Raw genomic sequence first — 18,818 nt, 5'->3', positions numbered from 1 at the left:
TGAACGTGACACATTTTACTTAATAGAGAACTAAAAGTGTAACCGAAACAACACTGGGCACCAAAAGTCTATTTGAGGTATAGTGTAGGCACCTAAAATGATATTAATCCAAACAAAAACTAGGTGGACCCCACATGCCGAAAATCCAAAGGGAGGATTTGAAGCCGTAATATAAAATCCAGTTTATAAAGCAAGGCGGAATCCGAGCACAAGCTCGCTGGATTCTCTCCCCCCTTTAAATACCAAACAAACACTTGCACAAAGAATGTCCGGACACAGAGAGACTGAGAGATTTAAAAGTATAAAAAAAATATTCTCTTATTCCTCTGACACTGCTGATCCTCGTCTTCGAAAGGTTTCTTGATTCGCTAATTCAGCTACCACCGGGAAGGAACCGAGAAACCCTAAGTCTTCATCTCCACCCGAATTCGTCTGTTCTGGTTTCGGTTTCGAGCTTTTTCAATGGTGGTCTCCGGACACTGATTTTGAACTGTTTGGCTCTTTGTTTGTTTGTTTAGGTACATGCTTACTTTTGCTCGTAGGAGGAAGAAAGCTATGGAGTCTTCTGATAAGGAGCTCGAGCTGAAGTTAATGGAGGCCGGAAACAAGCTCCTTGAACCTGTCTCGTCTGTTGATGAGCTCATCAATCTCCTCGATGTAAGCCCTAGCGGTCTTCTTTTTTACTTGTTTTCGTTTCATTCCTCGTTTTTGTAGTGTGCATGTTGGTTTCGTTTTTTTTTGGTGGAAAAATTTGGGTTTTCTGAAATCGGAGTAATCTGCATTTTCGGATTTTCCTCATCGTGTTCTGCGTTTTCCTTTGTCCTTAAGGTTTCTTTTCCCCCACTTTTTGTTTGTTTTGGATTTATTCGTGTGTTCAATTATGCTTCTGCCGTTACTTTGTCATCTTGAATGATTTCAAAAGTGAGTTCTAACTGGTGTTCAGTTATACTTCTGTCTGGGGGTAGCCAATTTATATCTTTTTTTAAAAGATGTACTGTGGATTTGAATTTTTCAAAAATCTGATACGTGAAATGATTTTGCTTTCCCATGGATTCAGTGCTGGAATGCTGTGTGTATTTGAGTGCAAATGCTATGCAGTAGCAAGTATTTGGCTGAAATGGTTTGCAGTTTTGAGATTCTTTTAGATTTAAAAACGCAAGTCAATGGCGCGAATGGCATTGAAGCGAACATGTATCTACGTGCCTGTGGTTGTTTTTGTTTATATGCCGCCTAACGGTCTTGATTCTTCGGATTTAAAAATGCACGCGAGTGACATTGAAGTGAGTGTTTGTCTATATGCGGCCTAACGGTCTTGATTCTTCAGTTTTAAAAATGCGCGCGAGCGACATTGAAGTGAGTGTTTGTCTATATGCGGCCTAACGGTCTTGATTCTTCAGTTTTAAAAATGTGCGCGAGCGACATTAAAGTGAGTGTTTGTCTATATGCGGCCTAACGGTCTTGATTCTTCAGTTTTAAAAATGCGCGCGAGCGTCATTGAAGTGAGGGGGTGTCTATATGCGGTCTAACGGTCTTGATTCTTCAGATTTAAAATTGTGCGCGAGCGACATTGAAGTGAGTGTGTGTCTACACGCGCGGGTTTTTTTTCTGTCTATATGCAGCCTAACTGTCTTGATTCTTCCTAAATGGAATCTCGCAGGCTGCATTTAAGTGAGTGTGCATCTACAAGTGTGTGCATTTTTGTTAATATACGGCGTAACGGTCTTGATTCCTCCTGAAGGAAATCACGTGAACTGCATTTAAGTAAGTGTGTATCTACAAGTGTGCATGTTTTTGTCAATATACGACGTAACGGTCTTGATTCCTCCTAAAGGGAACCACACAAACTGCATTTAGGTTTGTGTGTGTCTAAAAGTTTGCACATTTTGGTAATATACAGTGTAACGGTCTTGATTCCTCTTAAAGGTAATCGTGTGAGCGAATTTAAGTTAGAGTATATCTACACGTGCTCATGTTTTGGTCCATATGTGTTAACTATACCCTATTAGACATTTTGAATGGGGCATAGTTGTTTCTTTCGCTCACTGTTAATTATACCTTTGCAGTTGACTGTATTATGTATTAAACCTGTTTCATTTTGTAGAATTTTATTCTTTATGGGTAATTTTTAAGCAATTCCTAATGAAGCTGAAATGATCAAATTGATTATCTGAATTTTTAGGCATGATAGTATTCCTTGGGTTGTGCCTTATGTTTGGTTTTCCACTTTTTACATTGATTGGTGATTGTTTGCTTTTTCTATCCTCTGCAAATATAGCAAGTCGAGAGTTTTCTTTCAAGGGTGGAACAATCACCAGGTCAAGCAATGCAGAATGCACTCAGTCATTCACTTAAAGCATTGATTGCAGAGCAGCTTTTCAGACATCCTGATGATGATGTCAAAGTTGCAGTTGCTGCATGCATCAGCGAGATAACAAGGATAACTGCACCAGAAGCTCCTTATCTTGATGACCAAATGAGGGTACTTTGAATTCATTTTTTCTGCATATTTCATGATCTTTACCCATTTTCTGCACTGGAAGTGTTGATCATGCTTAATGTGCATGCAGGAGGTCTTTAAACTGATCGTATCATCATTTGAGAGTTTGTCTGACAAGTCGAGTCGATCATATATTAAGAGGACCTCAATTCTTGAAACTGTTGCCAAAGTCAGATCGTGTGTGGTGATGTTGGATCTTGAATGTGATGCTTTAATCATTGAGATGTTCCAGCATTTCCTTAATGCAATAAGGTACAAACTAAGTCCCTGATTGGAGAGATGAATCTCTTGTTCACATTATTTCCAACCTTACGAGTTCTGTGTGATTTGTAAGCTGTAGTTTTCCACAAGATTATTGCATTAACTTATCCATAAAGAAAAAAATTATTGCATTATCTAGAATAAAAAGTAGTTGTCATCCTGTTGTCCTTGTCTTTCTGTAAGGCTGCTTTACTAGAGTAGATTGCTATTATAATAGAGGAAAAAAGAAGAAGAAGTGGTTTAGTATGCTATCCTGTATATGCATTCTGAACCGTTGTTTTTCTTGTGATTCTTTGTTTGCTTTTCAGAGATTATCATGCGGATACTGTCTTTACATCAATGGTAACAATTATGACACTTGTTTTAGAAGAAAGTGAAGACATCTCTATGGAGCTGCTCTCCCCGATCTTAGCTAGGTTAAAGAGAGATGATGAGGTCTGTTACCATATATGTCATTTTTTACCTGTTCTCTTCTTCATACTCGTTTAGTTCACGTATGGCATCTATTTTCTCTCAGGAGGTTCTTCCAATGGCTCGGAGGCTGGCGAGCAGTGTGCTTGAAAAATGTGCATCAAAGCTGAAACCTTACCTAACACAAGCTGTAGAGAACTCAGGAATTCCTTTTGAGGATTATAGTACTGTAGTAGCTTCTATATGCCAAGTGGCACCCAATGCTGTTGTGCAGAATGATGCTGCTACTGAAAAACGTGTGGTAATTATCTCATTTGCATCTGAATATAATTCCATAAATTCTTTTTGTTTGAGGGCAATTTGTTAAGGCATATTTTTTTCTGGTTCTGTATGTCTATATTGTTTGCAGATAGATTAGGTGCTATTTGATTATATAAGGTTTAGAGTTGTTTATTTAATTTTGTACAGTACTTTGTTATTGATCCTTTTTGGGGTTAATTTTCTGTAGGATGTTGAGAGCAAACCAACGGAGCCACCTTTGGACACTGCAATCCAGGCATGTTTCTTATATTTATGTATGTTTTATGAGCGTGTGTGTGTTTGAGTGGATTCAAGTGCTTCCTTTTTTTATTGTATTCCAATTTTGCTATTAGAATTTGGTACTTGAAATAAGTCATTTATGAATCCGCAAATCCTATGCAGGAGGGCAAAGAGATTCCTAAAGAATCAGTTTTAACTGAACAAGTTGATCATGCAAATGAAAAATCTCCAACTTCAGTTGTTAGTTATGGCATTGCTCAAACTGATGAAAACAATTCACTGCCTGATTCAAACTCCTTAAAGAAGCAAGAGGATGACTGCTTTGCTGATGAGTCTGAGAATGTTGACAAGTCAACTGTTGCTGAGCCTGATGGATTGGAAGGTGAGAAAGTGGTAATTCCAGATTCTAAGTTGGAACAAAGTACCAAGGAAAAACAGGGTAAATCCCATTCAAAATCAACAGAACCTTCTGACAGCATTCATGTTGATGGTAAGGAAGTTGAGACCTTAACAGGTCAGAAAGATGACAGCAAGGATGATGTTCATCCACCTTCTGAGGATCCCTCTGTTGATGGGGCTGTATCCAACGAAAATAAAAGACAGAAAGATGTTCAGCCTTCCCTGACAAAAGCAACTGAGGATGAATCCAATGATGTTGCTTCCCCAGCGCCAAGTGGGACCATATATGATAAGAGCCATTCAAACAAGGCAGCTCAGCCAAAAAAGAAAGATGGCTTGAGCAAGATCACACCTTCTGTTGACAATGCCTTCAAGATGTCATCTGGAGCAATGAGTGATTCAGAAGACAAAACAAATAAACGACCCGGGAAAAAGGTTGCTTCTGCAGTTTTGAACAAGGACACTGCTCTAGTCGATGTAGATAAAACTAAGAAGGAAAGTGGCACTGCAAGTGATTCGGAGGAAAAAACACTGAAGCAGGTGTCAAAGAAGCTGGATTCTAGTAGTAATAATGCATATGGATCCTCAAAGAAAATGGGGGATAAGAAAAAGCGGCGAAAACTTGTTCTTCCTGAGAAGGATAGAACCAAAATCTCAACCAGTATTGACGATGAGGTGGTTACCTTTTGGCTTTCTAAGTTGTAAATTATATTCTATTAAAGTTGCTTATTTAAAGCTTTATCATTTACTTCAATAATGGGAATAATTGTTGTCTTGTCGTTTATTCAGGAAATGGTTGATTCTCCAAAGGCAGTGAAGCCGAACAAACATGTTTCTCGCATGGATGAGATTCCTAAGACAAATTCCAAGAGAAAGCATACACAAAGTGAAGAAAAAGTAAGTGTCTGTAGGTACAAGACTGTTGAGGCTGCATTTGTCTTCGACTTTTATGTGTCATGTTGCTAACTTCTATATTTCCTTTTGCTGTTTCTTGAGATCATAGCTAGTCCCTTTTATTTCATTATGGAAATAGAGGATCATATAATTCTCTATGAAGTATCGTAAACCTTTTGCCTGACTCCGTTCATGCAATCTCCAATTTGAAACTAGTTGAAGCAACGATATCACATATCCTTCTTCTGGACACAATAATTTATATTTCATTTTGATTCTTTGTCAGGGATCTGATACCTTAGAATATGATGAGAATCTAGTTGGCTTGAAGGTGAAGGTCTGGTGGCCTCTAGACCATGCGTAAGTATATATATTTCTTTGTTTCCATGCTCTACTTACAAGTATTATAGAGGCGATACTCTAAAAATAGAAACCATGGAATATTATTTGTTTGATCTTTTCTCTTATACGTGTGAATATCTTTCCCGTACCAGTTTATAACCTTCTTCTATTACCATGTTCTCACACACACACAACTTATATTTTCTCCAAGGAAAAGAAAATAATTAATTGAAAGTGTTTTCTTTCTAATGTGTGGTGCAAATGTGAGACTTAAGTGTATGAAACGGTATTACCCCACCTCTATAAGGACTAGGTTTCTTATTGTCTTATATTTCTGTTGGGCCTCTTCACTTACTATCAATTGATTATGCTGGATGCTTAGTAGAAAAAGTAAATAACATGTACCTGAAAGGTAAATTACTTGATTATTTTGAATGACGAGTCTTAAGTGCCACATGCTTATTTATTTGTTACTTGTCAAAGTTTTTCCTGTAGGGTTAATTACTTTTTAATCAAGTCATATTTGTATTAAGATTTATCAAGTCTTTGGCTGGTCTAACTTTTGTCAAGGAACTTAGTCTTGTAAATGTACATAGATATGAGATTTTTTTCCTACTTGATTAAGGTTCAGTTTCTTTCTCCCCTTACGGGTGTTATTCTTTTGCAGATTCTATGACGGTGTTATCGAGTCATTTGATGCTGTTATAAAGAAGCACAAGGTTGACACATCAATTGAGATAAAAACTTCCTTTCATGTTTTGCATATTCTCTTGACTGTTCATGCTAGAAATTTTAAAAAATTTCATTTCCCGTCTATAGGTGTGCTATGAAGATGGTGATGTAGAAATTTTGAATCTCAAGGAGGAAAAGTGGGAGGTGATCAAAGATGAGTCCGAGTCGAATGAGGTGGACAGTTTTCCTAATTAATATATATTACAAGCTTTTATTTGATTGGTGTTCTAGATTGCTAATATTTTATTGAAACAGGAGGTTGCAGCATATCGTCCAAGTCCAGATGATTCGTTCGAAATGTAGGTTCCTTTTGTGATTCTTGATTGCTAAAGTTAATTGAACCACAATGAATGATGGTCATAGATAGTTTCATTATGTATTTTGACTTTGCATGATGAAACTCTGCTTGGTTTTTGTGCAATTTAAGTTGATACATCTTCTGAAATTTAGCAATACTAGCTTTGAATTTGCTTGTTCGTTTCTTGGTCTATTCCTGCCCGATATCTTCTGTGGGCTTATTGTCTTTTTCTCTTTGTTTCCATTTCCATTAACAGCTCTCAAAAGAAGAAAGTGAAAGCTGCTGATCAGCTGGTGAAGAAAGCCAAGATGGATGCTTCGCCAAAAAGGTTATTAAATTCTTCGAACGAAATTCTTTGCTACTATTCTATCCCTGATTTCTGAATATCTCAGAATTGAATGTACAGGGGTGGAGGAGCTTCGTCCAGAAAATCCAAGGGTGCTGCCATGAAGTCTGGTAGCAAAATAAAAGATGGCAAAGTGGGTGGCTCCAAGAATGTCGATAAATCAGACATTGTTACCAAAGCCAAGGATCATACTCCTAAAACTGCAAGTAGACCAGTTGACATTGGCTCAAAAGTGAGCAGCAAATCCAAAATTGAGGCTAGTGTCGACACACCCAAGTCTATTAAACCCAAGGATGGTGACAATGCTACCAAAGCCAAGGATCATACCCCTAAAAGTGGTAGTATACCAGTTGATGTTGTTGCTTCAGAAGTGGGCAGCAAATCCAAAACTGAGGACGGTGTCGACACACCCAACTCAACCAAACCCAAGGATGGTGACATTGCTACCAAAGCCAAGGATCATACCCCTAAAAGTGGTAATGTACGAATCGATGTTGCTTCAGAAGTGGGAAGCAAATCCAAAACTGAGGATGGCGTCAACACTACCAAGCCAACCAAACCCAAGGACGGAGACAAACCCAAGGATGGTGACAATGTTACCAAAGCCAAGGATCATACCTCTAAAAGTGGTAGGAGACCAGTTGAAGTTGCTGCAGAATTGGGCAGGAAATCCAAAACTGAGGGCAGTGTTGACAGGCCTAAGTCAACCAAACCCAAGGCTGATGACAAACCGAAGGATGGCGACAATGTTACCAAATCTAAGGTTAATGCCCGTAAAAGTGGTATTGGACCAGTTGTCCTTGCTTTAAAAGCGGGCAGCAAATCCAAAACTAAGGACAGTGTCGTCACACCCAAGTCAACCAAACCCGAGGATGGCGACAATGTTACCAAAGCCAAGGATCATACCCCTGAAAGTGTTAGTGGACCAGTTGACGTTGCTTCAGAAGCGGGAAGCAAATCCGAAACTGAGGACATTGTCGACACCCCCAAGTCTACTAATCCCAAGGATGATGAAAACGCGAAAGCTACCCCAAAGCCGAAGCAAGACACCACAAAGACAACCAAGTCCAAGCAGGACACCCCCAAAGTTCCCTCCCATTCCAAGGGCAAGCCTCTTAAAATCGGTGGCAAATCAGATGCAAATGGTGGCGGCAAGTCGAAATCCAGTTCAACCAAGGTGAAAGAAAGCGAGAGCATGAAAGAGAACCCAACTGTCCCAGCTGAGGTTGTGGAAACTCTTAAGCGGAAAGAACTGACTTCTTCTATGGGACCGGGAACCGATCCCAAGCCAGAAAAGAAGCAGCGAAAAGAGGTGAAAGCCACTTCAACTGCCGAGTCCTAGCCAGGGCAAGGGCTGAATCTTGTCCAATGTGGAACTTTGGCTGAACCCAATTTTTTTTTTTTTGCAGCCTTTGACATGCTGCGTTCACAGCTAGCCATCCATGCATTCTGGTATGGACTTTTTAGTTTTTAGGCTTACAAATGCCTAGCAAACATTCACAGTTACAGTTTCTAGTTTTTTAGTCTTTTTGGGCTAAAATCAAACTCATGCTATTTAAGGTGCAGCTTTTACATACAATGGGGTTGGCCTTTTTACTTTATGATAAAAAAAGAAGAGCTGCTTTTATAGACTAATTTGGTTTTATCTTCTGTTGAATGCCATTTTGTTTTAATCTTTACTTGAAATATATTGATAAGGTTAAGCAAAGCTTTATATCCTATCGTTTTCCCCAGAAGTCGAACTATGACCGAATTTGCCAATTTCGCGTCAATAGAATTATGTACCTTTTCCGAGGATCTGATTGCAGGCAAACTACCTCCGGTGTCCGAGAAAACATCTTATGGTTGCACGTCCACATTCAAGTCATTGATCGGGTTAATTCTACTGCTTTCAGCAACGGTTCCCTTGACCATATCACAGAAGGATCTAATACCAGATGGAGTTGGCAGTTGGCAGTGCAGGCGTCTTCTCCCCTTGGTGCGTTCCGTCCTTTACCCCCATCTGTTCTTGGACAATTCCTTTCGATGGATCGGGTACCCCATCGCTGCCGCCCTTAACCACCTCAATCCCCTCATATAAAATCACCTCTGGCGATGGAGTATTCTCACTACAAGCACCCATATGAGTATCCCCATCTACGATTCCATTCTGCAGCCCCTTACCAATGATCTGATTGGGCGCCACCGGAGCACCCACTTCTGTTTAACAAACGGAAATCAAAAGGAATTAATCCTTTGATTTTACTTCTCACAATCCAATAATCAAAATAAACTAATCGTTTGATTTTACTTTTGACAATCCAATAATCAAAAAGCTTTAGATTAAACTCTGAATCAGTTTGTATCTATAAAATTTCTTAAAATAAATTATTAGTACATAACAACATTCGTAGTGCTTCCAAAACACAATAAATAATTATTATAATATATAATAATAATAATTATAAATACTAAGATATTCTTTATTCATAACACATTTAATATTTCATATTAAAATATAAAAAATAATAGGTTCAGAATAGCATAATAATAATATCATGATTAAGGCTTACATGCACTTTTATGTGTCAAATCTTACCATAATGATGTTATCGAATAATACCATAACATAAAAGGAATTATATAAATTCTTTAACTACCCCGTGGCAACGATCACATATGGAATTTTCCAGGCTGATAATCACATTCATTCTTTATTACATAATCAACATTCTAAAAAATTAGTAATCAACGTTACTTTAACGACGGTTTATATTTAAATAGATTTGTCAACTTTCAGCAAACTTATTAAAACGACAAAATAAATCCCGAAAATGAATTTATTTTCTTTTTATGATTTTTTTCAGGATTTCTGAATCGTCTCGAATTAAAAAAAGATAGAAGAAAGAATTTATCTTAAGATTGTTAAAAGTATAACAATCTGAAACGAAAAGAAAACAAAAAAACAAATATTTTATAGATTTACAATTTGTTTCCATGGTGATTAACACAATTTTCTTAAGACAGATTTTCGGCTACTTCTATGGTGCTTGAGATTGTTGGTCGTCTGTCTCTCAGGATACAACAACTAGATGATCAGCTATAGTTGCACTGCTGTAGAGATCACGAACTATTCAATGCCTTCGTCTATCACTGAAAAAAGTTTTTTCAGAAAATTGTACATTCCACGCAGGAGCTAATATAATATTTAATAAAATTGGTATATTTATACGTTTTGTCATAATTATTTAATATTTTGTAAATTTAATATTTAATTTAATTTAATAAATTCAATTGATTGAGTTATGATCATACTAGTAGAAATATATAAAAAACGAGAACCAAATGAGTGATCATACTATTTTTGTTAATCGACACATCACCTCTTTCATCCAACGTTAATAACAAAGTGGCTTGATTAACATTACTTAAATAATTAAACAATTTAATTGATAAAATTAAGGATAAACTATGCATCTTACACATAAACTATCAGTTTTGGTCCGTTTAGTATTTGAATTTTCATTTTTTTTTCTAAATCATACATAACATTTAGTTTTTGTTTCATTTTAGTATACTACCGTAAAAAACTTAACGCGTTTAATACCTAAACTATCAACTTTGGTCCATTTCATCACCTAAACTTTCAATTTTTTTCAAAACTTAAAAAAAACGAACCGAAACTGATAGTTTAAACACTAAACTCGAAATTTACCCTCAAATGAAAAGATCAATGATTAGTTTACAATATCTTCATAATTAAATGGAGTTTGCCCAAATGAATAAAAAACGACTCTCATCAACTATGTAAATTAATTAATAGTCGGTAATGATATTTACGTCAGGTTGTACACGTCATGTTGCTGACTGGCAATGGGAAAACGAGCAATTACCAAAAAGCTCATTATTGAAATAGATGACTTTGACTAAAGTTTATGTGGATAGTTAAAAATTCATATTCATATTGACATTGACGTGCTATAAAGTTTATATTATCAATATTAAAATTATATATAAGTTTTTTTTTTTATAAAAAAATATGTCCCTATACTTTTTGAAAAAAATTAATTTAATCTTTATTTTATTTTAGTACCCGATCGTTAAAAACTTTATTTTAACGACTTCATTTGTAATTCTTTGTAGGTCCATTTTAAATTATTCATATGGTTGTGTGAATATTCTTTAACTGAAAAGATGCTCTCATACTATTTTCATAATCGAAAGATTACAAAACAATATTTAAGGACATATACAATATATTTTAGGGTAAATTATGTGTCTAATATTTAAACTATCAGTTTTGGTTTGTTTTAATACTTAAACTTTTAATTTTTTAAATTATACCTAAAATTTAGTTTTTGTTTTATATTAGTACCAGGTCGTTAAAAACTTTATTTCATTTTAGTATCCCGTTCAAAATTTAACAGGTACAAAAATACCATAATTGATATAGTTTAGATATTAAGACGGGCCAAAATTGATAGTTTAGATACTAAACACCTTAAGTTTCTAATGGCTCTATACTAAAATAAAATTAAAATTAAACGTTAGGTATGATTTTTAAAAAAGGTAAACGAAGAAAAATTAATAGTTTAAATACTAAATATGTAATTTACCCTAAAAAATTACAAAGAGGAAAATTAACCAGCAGCAACTTCGCATGTTTCTTTCTGTTTAAAGTTTGGGTATTAGGTGGTCTGACTGATTCCGTACTGCATTTTCCTTGTGCTCTTCATCCATTATTAATTAAGACCGTGGATTGACTATGTCCTCTTTATCCTATCGATTAATCGATTGATTCGAATCGAATATTACATAGGCAAAGACAATTCTCTCAATCCAATACTCTATTCGCAATGGTCAGTATTCGAATCCCTGACTTCACTTAAAAAATTTAATATCTTATCCTACTAGACCAACTAGTTGTTGATAGATTATATAATCTTTTTTATTAATATTGACATAAATATTTTTCTATAGATAAAATATCGAAAATAATTTAAAATAATAAAAATTGAAAATCCAAAAATCAAAAGAGGAGGAAAAAGCAAAGACTAAAACGACTTTTTCTAAAACATTTGAGGTTCAAAAATGTTATTAGACCAATTGTATTTTCCTTTCAAGAAAATAACACGTGTACCATACGAAGAAACGTGGAAAGAGAAGCGATGAGATAAAATAAAAGTCAATACGACGACCAACCTTCTTTGACGATCTCTTTGAACACATATCATCACCACAATAGTAGTTAGGGCTAATCGTGAAATAAGTGTTGAAATTATATTTTTTTTTAATTTTTAAGAAATTTTCGATAAAAATAAGTATATAATATTTTTTGTTTTACTTTTAGGTGTTTACCTTAAAAAATATTTATATTTTTTAATATTGTTAAGTGAAATATTATTAGGTAAATTACACGTTTGGTAACTGAATTTTACTTTATCTCATATTTTACTCATCGTATTTTTTATTTTTCAATTTACTCATAAACTTTATAGATTTAACTTTCTTGTCACTCTACTGTTAAATAATTAACAATGTCATGACATTAAATAATTAACAATGTCATGACATTACCGAATTTTAATTTCCCTCAAAAACACCTTTTTATATACAATCTTACACACGCAACATATATATATATATATATATATATATATATTAGTCTTGAGAACGATCCTCATCATTTCTTCAGCTTCAGGCTTTAATAAATCTCCCCTTTTCTTGTCTGTTTTTGTTTCTTCGATTCAATCTCAGTGATGGAATCATCAGCTTGGGTGGATACTACACTGGACCTCAACCTCAACCCTTTCCATCAACCAAACGTGGTGAGTTCAGATGATCCATTTCATTTTTTTTTCTATCGAGTACGAACAATTCTTTCATTTCCCTCACACGATTATACATGAAACAGGACGGAGTTTTGGTGGAGGAACTGAATCGGGTCAGCGCCGAGAACAAGAAGCTAACCGAGATGCTAGCGGTCCTGAGCCACCACTACAAGGATCTGCAGGACAAGTTCATCGAATTGGTCATGGAAAATGAATCACCGGCGTCGAAGAAGAGGAAATCCCAGTGTGAAGAGAGCAGCAACGGTGACGAAGATGCGTTTAAAAAGCACAGGGAGTACATTCATACCAAGATTTCAACTGCTTACGTCCGTACAAATCTTTCTGATCACAGCATGGTAGGGTTCTTGACCTAATTATTGCTTTGCCGGATTGTGTTTTGTGGGTACAGATCTGAGTATTTTTTGTGTTCGTCTGTGTTGTAGATCGTGAAAGATGGATATCAATGGAGAAAATATGGTCAGAAGGTCACCAAAGATAACCCATCTCCTAGAGCATACTTCAAATGCTCTTCTTCCCCAACTTGTCCGGTCAAGAAAAAGGTGAGTGGTACGAACTAAGTAATCAATGATTATTATTCGTAGATGTCATAGGTAGTGACGGAATTAAAAAATTAAAAAATGAAGTTTAAAATTTTAATATTCTTTCGGGTATGCACTTTTTTTTATTTTCTTTTAACACATTAAACAAAATTTAATCATTTTTTTTAAAATAATAGGGATATATACTTGACCCTTATGGGGTTTGTGCATCTACCTCTAGTCCTAGGTTTGAGTCCCAACATTTTAATTTTTGGTAAAAATAACTTATATGAGATAAACAAAGTTAGTTAACTAACTATTAACGCATGTTATCGATATAGTATTTTCATATGTACTTAAGTGTTAATGTATCACATCACATGCCATGTCATCAATTTGGGTGACGTGGCATATATCACGTCATCATCTTGGAAGACATAGTACGATGTCAATAATTAATTAACTTATGTGAAAATATGACGTTAGCAACATATGTTAGTTATTAATTAATTAACGAATTTGATACAACAGTGACCATTATCACTAAAAATTGAAATATTACGTTTATGATCTTGGTTGGCCCTTTTTAGGTGCAAAGAAGTGTTGAAGATCCATCGTTCTTGGTGGCTACTTACGAAGGAGTGCACAACCATGCACAACCTTCTCCCCATGCACATCCTTCTCCCGGTGAAGTACTAATATCAAGCCCCAACATTCGTTCAGCGCCTGCTTCTTCTGCCCCAACCAAGCCTTCAGCTCTCACCGGAACTCTTGATCTGATGCAACCGGACGGACATGGCGGTGGTGCCAAAAAGCTAGCCGGAGAAACCGATGTACCTACGATACAACAAATTCTAGTCCAACAAATGGAGGCTTCTTTGACAAGAAACCCGAATTTCACGGCAGCGCTTGCGGAGGCCATTTTGGGGAGAATTGCAGACCAAAATAGGATGGAAAAGTGGTGAAATGGTAATCGTAATGTGAAGTTACGATCGTTGTTTTGTATCTTGTCGACTGCAATACATATTCCTATTTAAAAAAATCAAATTGAGTTTCAATTCAGATGAAATTTTCTTGAACCTAAATTGTGTCAAGTGACATGATGTAATACCCCAAATTTTAGTTAGTGACAAAAATATAAATATTGAAAGTTTAGTGGCTAAAATAGAAAGTTGGAAAAGTTCAAGGACCAAAAGGGTAATTTTTAAAACTTAGGTTTTTTGAACCCGTAAATGAATAATTCAACCCCAAGAATTACGTGTTCATGGGAATCAAAATTTTGATGCAGAATTTGTGTTAAAAGCTATAAAACAGTAAAGTCTGAAAGAAAATCGGATAATCAGATCAAACTGAAATTTTACGAAAATTTGAAGGATGATAGATAAAGGTTCAAAATATTTTTCCAAATTTTATAAAAGTGAAATTTAATGCGGATCATTGGAATTGAAGTCGATTTTACATATTTAGCTGAAATTGAAAAATTTAGTTACTAAATTGCAATTTTTAAGAATTTGCAAGGGAAAAGGTGAAAAGAGAAAAGGTGGAAAGTGATTTTTTGTAGCTTTAGACTAGTCTAGAAAATAAATTGAATGACTTTAGAATTTCTTGGAGGATATTCTTGAATATTCGAAGTTTGAGCCCATAATATTCATATATTGGTACAGAGATGATTTTATGTATAATGGTAAGTTGAGATATATACATCAACACAAAACTATTAGACAACTGATCGTCAATGGAGTTATCACTGTTGAATTTGTAAGATCAAAAGATAACATCGCAGATTCACTAACTGAATGGATAATATTGAGATCAAGTTGAGAAAACATCGAAAGAAATGAGATTAAAGCCCATGAAATGAAATGCTTTACGTGAAAGAAAACCTTCCCTAATATTGAGATCAAGTTGAGAAAACATCGAAAGAAATGAGATTAAAGCCCATGAAATGAAATGCTTTATGTGAAAGAAAACCTTCCCTGATTTAAATGACCAAAACATAAGGTTTGAAAGTTTAGTTTTCAAAGTATAAAATTAAGAAAAGTTTATGAACCTTTATATAAATTAATATTTCATAATAATGATTACGATTTAGAAATTAAAAGGGATTATTTTTTTATATCACGCTTGAGTTGGTTAATGTTTTAAATAATTAATGTGATATCTATAATTCATATTAGCATACATATACGGGTTATGACTTATGAGTGTTACATTTTTTTCTCAAATAAGTGTATTTTTTAATCATCCATATGTCTAACTTTAAAAAAGTTCCCACTTTAGATGCTCGAGTCATAATTGTCATTAAATTTCTCTGTTAAGTGACACGTATAACATTATGGTAATTTTGATTTTTTTGAAAATTTTAAAAATATTATTATATTTATAAAAAATCATAATTTCTTTTAAATTACAAAAAAACCAAAATTTCTAAAAATCCTAAATCCCTAACCATAACCCACCAACATCACCCTTGCCGATCACGACCACCGCCGTTGACTTAATCCCTACCATCTTTCTAGTAATATATTGTCATAATTTCCCTTGATTAGTCGTTGGGATCGTGTGGGGTCGTAAATTTAGGATAGGGTTTGTAGGGTACAAATGTCGATTGGTTGTGATTTCATAGGGTTATTGGTCATCGGGGGGAGGTGAGGTCAGGTGGAGCTTTGCCGACAACAAAAGGCAGTAATAAACATGAGTTTAGGGGTTAAAATGAGGGTATTCAAAGTTTTGGGACTATTCCGATTTTTGTGTGTGTTTTATATATAGTTTTAATTTTTTAATTTTAAATGAAAATTTTAAAATTACTAGAACGTGACACGTGTCATCGAGGACTCATATCCAAATAACATTTTCTACTGTTATAGTTTGTAATTTTATAGCTTAAGAGTCTTATTTATTTGAAAGAATTATTGAGTAATGGTAGAAAATATCATAATTTGTAGACAATTTAGTCCACAAATTCAATTTGTTCAAAAGAATTAGTCAGCATTGAAATTGGGTTAATTGGCATGAAAAAAAATATAATTTGTACTTTTCTTGAACATAGAAAAGTTTAATTTTGTTAATTCAAATTTACTTTTAAGAAACAATATCCACTTTATTTTTGGTCCCTTCATCTTTACCTTATTTCTAAGCTGCCTTTTATAAATAATATTCATACTTCACCACTTTATTCTGCTTTTAAATTAACTTTACAACATCATGTTGTTGGACAATTGAGTCATTATATATTTTTTAATGTTGGAAAAATAAAAATTAATGAAAATGGTAGCATATACAAACAAATTTGAAAAATTATTGATACTCTGAGTAAAAAAAATAATAATTTTAGACCATTTATTTTTTAATTTGATAAAAAAAATCACTGATATTTAATTTTAAAAAATAGAAAATTATTGAAGAGGAAGATGAACGATGAATACGGAGTCGAAATCTTTTATTTCAATTTTATACGTGAGGGTATAAATGTCATTGACACAAGATAATAGGGTCATTAGTGTCTAGGGATGGCAAACATGTATAATTTCGTGGATTTCGCACCGTACCCGCTTCAATTGGGGCGGAGATAGGTATAACTTTAGTGGGTAGTGGACGGGTGTTGATTTAGAAAGTGGTACCTGTCGCGGGTAGTGGACGGGTGATCGATTTGAGACCTTACCCGCCCCACATCCGCCCACCCACTAAATACCCATTAAATTTTTTATCATTATGAATTTAGGTATAATTTTAGAGACTAATTTATAATCTTAATATTGTATAAGATATAACATATAATTTAACCAAATATTAGGTATAATTTTAGAGACTAATATTATGTTTCTTAATGGACGTGTTTGTTTTATGTTTGTTGCTTATGTATAACTTAAGTTTGTTGTCAGATGGGTCTAGCCAGATACGTCTCTAGTTGGGTAGTGAGTGTGGGGATGTATTTGAGAATATACCCGCATGGCGGGTATGGATTTGAAAATTTTTACCCATCATGGGTGGTGGGCGGGTAGTGTATTTGAAAATATTAGGTGGGTATGAGGATAGGGAAGGAGGTATCCGCACCCGACCCACCTGTTTCTCATCTCTATTAGTGTCGACCCTGAGATTTGATGACTATTAATAGGTAGATAAATATGATTGTTAGAGAGAGTAGGTTTAATTAATAATATGATTGACAACAATCATATCAAAGAATTGTAATCAAGCGAAAGAAAAATGAAATTATCTTTAAATAAATTCTAAAATATTTTAAAAGAACTTCGAATATATCGAGTTTTTTACATTAAAGATCAATAGCGGAAGAGACTCGAGATATTCGAAGTTCTTTTAAAATTTAACATAATTAGTTTTAAAACGTTTGATGTAAATTGCTAGGTTGCTTCACGTTGTTCTAGATTAGAGCCGTTCACATTGTAGGCCGTCTTATCTCTTTCATATGGAAGCACCATGACATTCTTATTATTCGTCATGTTGATGTAATTATGATCGATCTATTTCAGTTTTTTTCTCGAGAAACAAACACCGTCAAAGACCCAAGTCCACGAATTTGTCGACCTCCACTAACGCGTAGGGACGCCCCACAATAAACCAAGATCGTGACAGTACAAGGATGGTAAACCCTAAATTGATTACCGGATCTAAAAATATTTTCGAGAACGAATATATATATATTAATAATTTAAACTTTTTATACGTAGTTTAAATAAATAAAAATAAAAAAAATAATAAAATAAAAAAAAATTCAGATTTTAAAATGAACACGTATACACTTTGAACTATGGATGGATCAGCCGCTGCTTATGTCATCCGAACGAACTTCATGCAGATGACGATTCCCAATTCCCATTGTTCGTGAAAGTTGCTTCCTATGGAGAATCTATTAAATTCTCATGACCATGATTTCAACAATTTCCTGCCTACTTTCATGGATGCTCCGAACCCTAAACAAAAGGTGTCGTCATCATCTTCTTCTTCTTGTTCTTTTAGTTGTTCCACGAACAAGAAACTTGAGGCATTAAAAGATGAAAATTTTCAGGTGGAAACTCTTCGGGAAGGGTTGGAAAAGTTGCAGAAAGAGAACGAAGCTCTTAGATTAATGTTTGAAGTAATGAGCAGCAAGTCCAACATGCTTCATGAAGCCTATGTCCGGGAATCGAGCTCGCCATCTCCGGCGATCCGCCGAGGCTTCACGGGCCTAAGACCGGAGGTTCAGTTGCAGAAACTATGACTTAATTGTATTTCAAAAATATTAGTGACCTAAGATAAATTAAATCATCAAAGTTGGAGGACAATTACTCTCACCCCCAACGTATATTCGTCCCTGCATGTAATAATATTAAATATTTTGCTTATATCACAAACATATACCTAAGATATTATACTTTCTTTTTCATTTAAATACCTAAAATATTTTATGGTCAAAATAAATATCTAAAGTTATCATTTTAGTCAAATAGGTACCTAAACAATTTAAAATTTTCATCTAAATTCTAAAAAAGTTGACATGTGACATTAATTAAAGAATACTTTAGGTACTTAGATAGAGATCTATTTTGACCAAAATTATAATTTTAGGTGCTTATTTTGATCAAGATAAAAAAAATAATATACTTTAGGTACTTATTTGTACCTAAATTTTTTTGAAGCATTAACATTTTTTTGTTCTGAATGTGTTTTTAACATGAATACGAGTTCAATACGATAAAATGTCTTCGACAAGTGAATATTATATGTATAATTGTATATAGTGACTAAATTT

At 34.5% G+C, this 18,818-nt stretch overlaps 2 protein-coding genes across 9 annotated transcripts; both read left to right on the top strand.

The window, feature by feature from the left end:
• Positions 1-262: 262 nt before the first annotated feature.
• Positions 263-8,391, top strand: LOC120130307 (cylicin-1-like). Of its 8 annotated transcripts, XM_039147561.1 has the most exons (16): positions 263-657; positions 2,276-2,479; positions 2,568-2,749; positions 3,067-3,193; positions 3,276-3,470; positions 3,678-3,725; positions 3,872-4,783; positions 4,898-5,005; positions 5,289-5,362; positions 6,012-6,063; positions 6,164-6,250; positions 6,332-6,375; positions 6,631-6,702; positions 6,781-7,016; positions 7,293-7,318; positions 7,739-8,391. In XM_039147561.1, the coding sequence occupies exons 1-16, from the start codon at positions 523-525 to the stop codon at positions 8,060-8,062; spliced, it is 2,826 nt and encodes a 941-aa protein (XP_039003492.1). In that variant the 5' UTR covers positions 263-522; the 3' UTR covers positions 8,063-8,391. The 8 variants fall into 8 exon arrangements, with proteins under 8 accessions (XP_039003492.1, XP_039003485.1, XP_039003486.1 ...); XM_039147554.1 differs by having other exon boundaries at positions 263-408; positions 519-657; positions 6,781-8,391; XM_039147555.1 differs by having other exon boundaries at positions 263-430; positions 519-657; positions 6,781-8,391.
• A 4,016-nt stretch (positions 8,392-12,407) lies between these two features.
• On the top strand, positions 12,408-14,036 carry LOC120130310 (probable WRKY transcription factor 40). The gene is made up of 4 exons (XM_039147563.1): positions 12,408-12,524; positions 12,608-12,886; positions 12,974-13,090; positions 13,660-14,036. The coding sequence occupies exons 1-4, from the start codon at positions 12,459-12,461 to the stop codon at positions 14,032-14,034; spliced, it is 837 nt and encodes a 278-aa protein (XP_039003494.1). The 5' UTR covers positions 12,408-12,458; the 3' UTR covers positions 14,035-14,036.
• Positions 14,037-18,818: the final 4,782 nt, after the last annotated feature.

The sequence above is a fragment of the Hibiscus syriacus genome, unplaced genomic scaffold, assembly GCF_006381635.1.
Source record: "Hibiscus syriacus cultivar Baekdansim isolate YM2019G1 unplaced genomic scaffold, ASM638163v2 tig00110540_pilon, whole genome shotgun sequence".
NCBI lineage: Eukaryota > Viridiplantae > Streptophyta > Magnoliopsida > Malvales > Malvaceae > Hibiscus > Hibiscus syriacus.
Note: the sequence above shows the minus strand (reverse complement) of the source record. Positions and strands in the feature narration are given on the sequence as shown.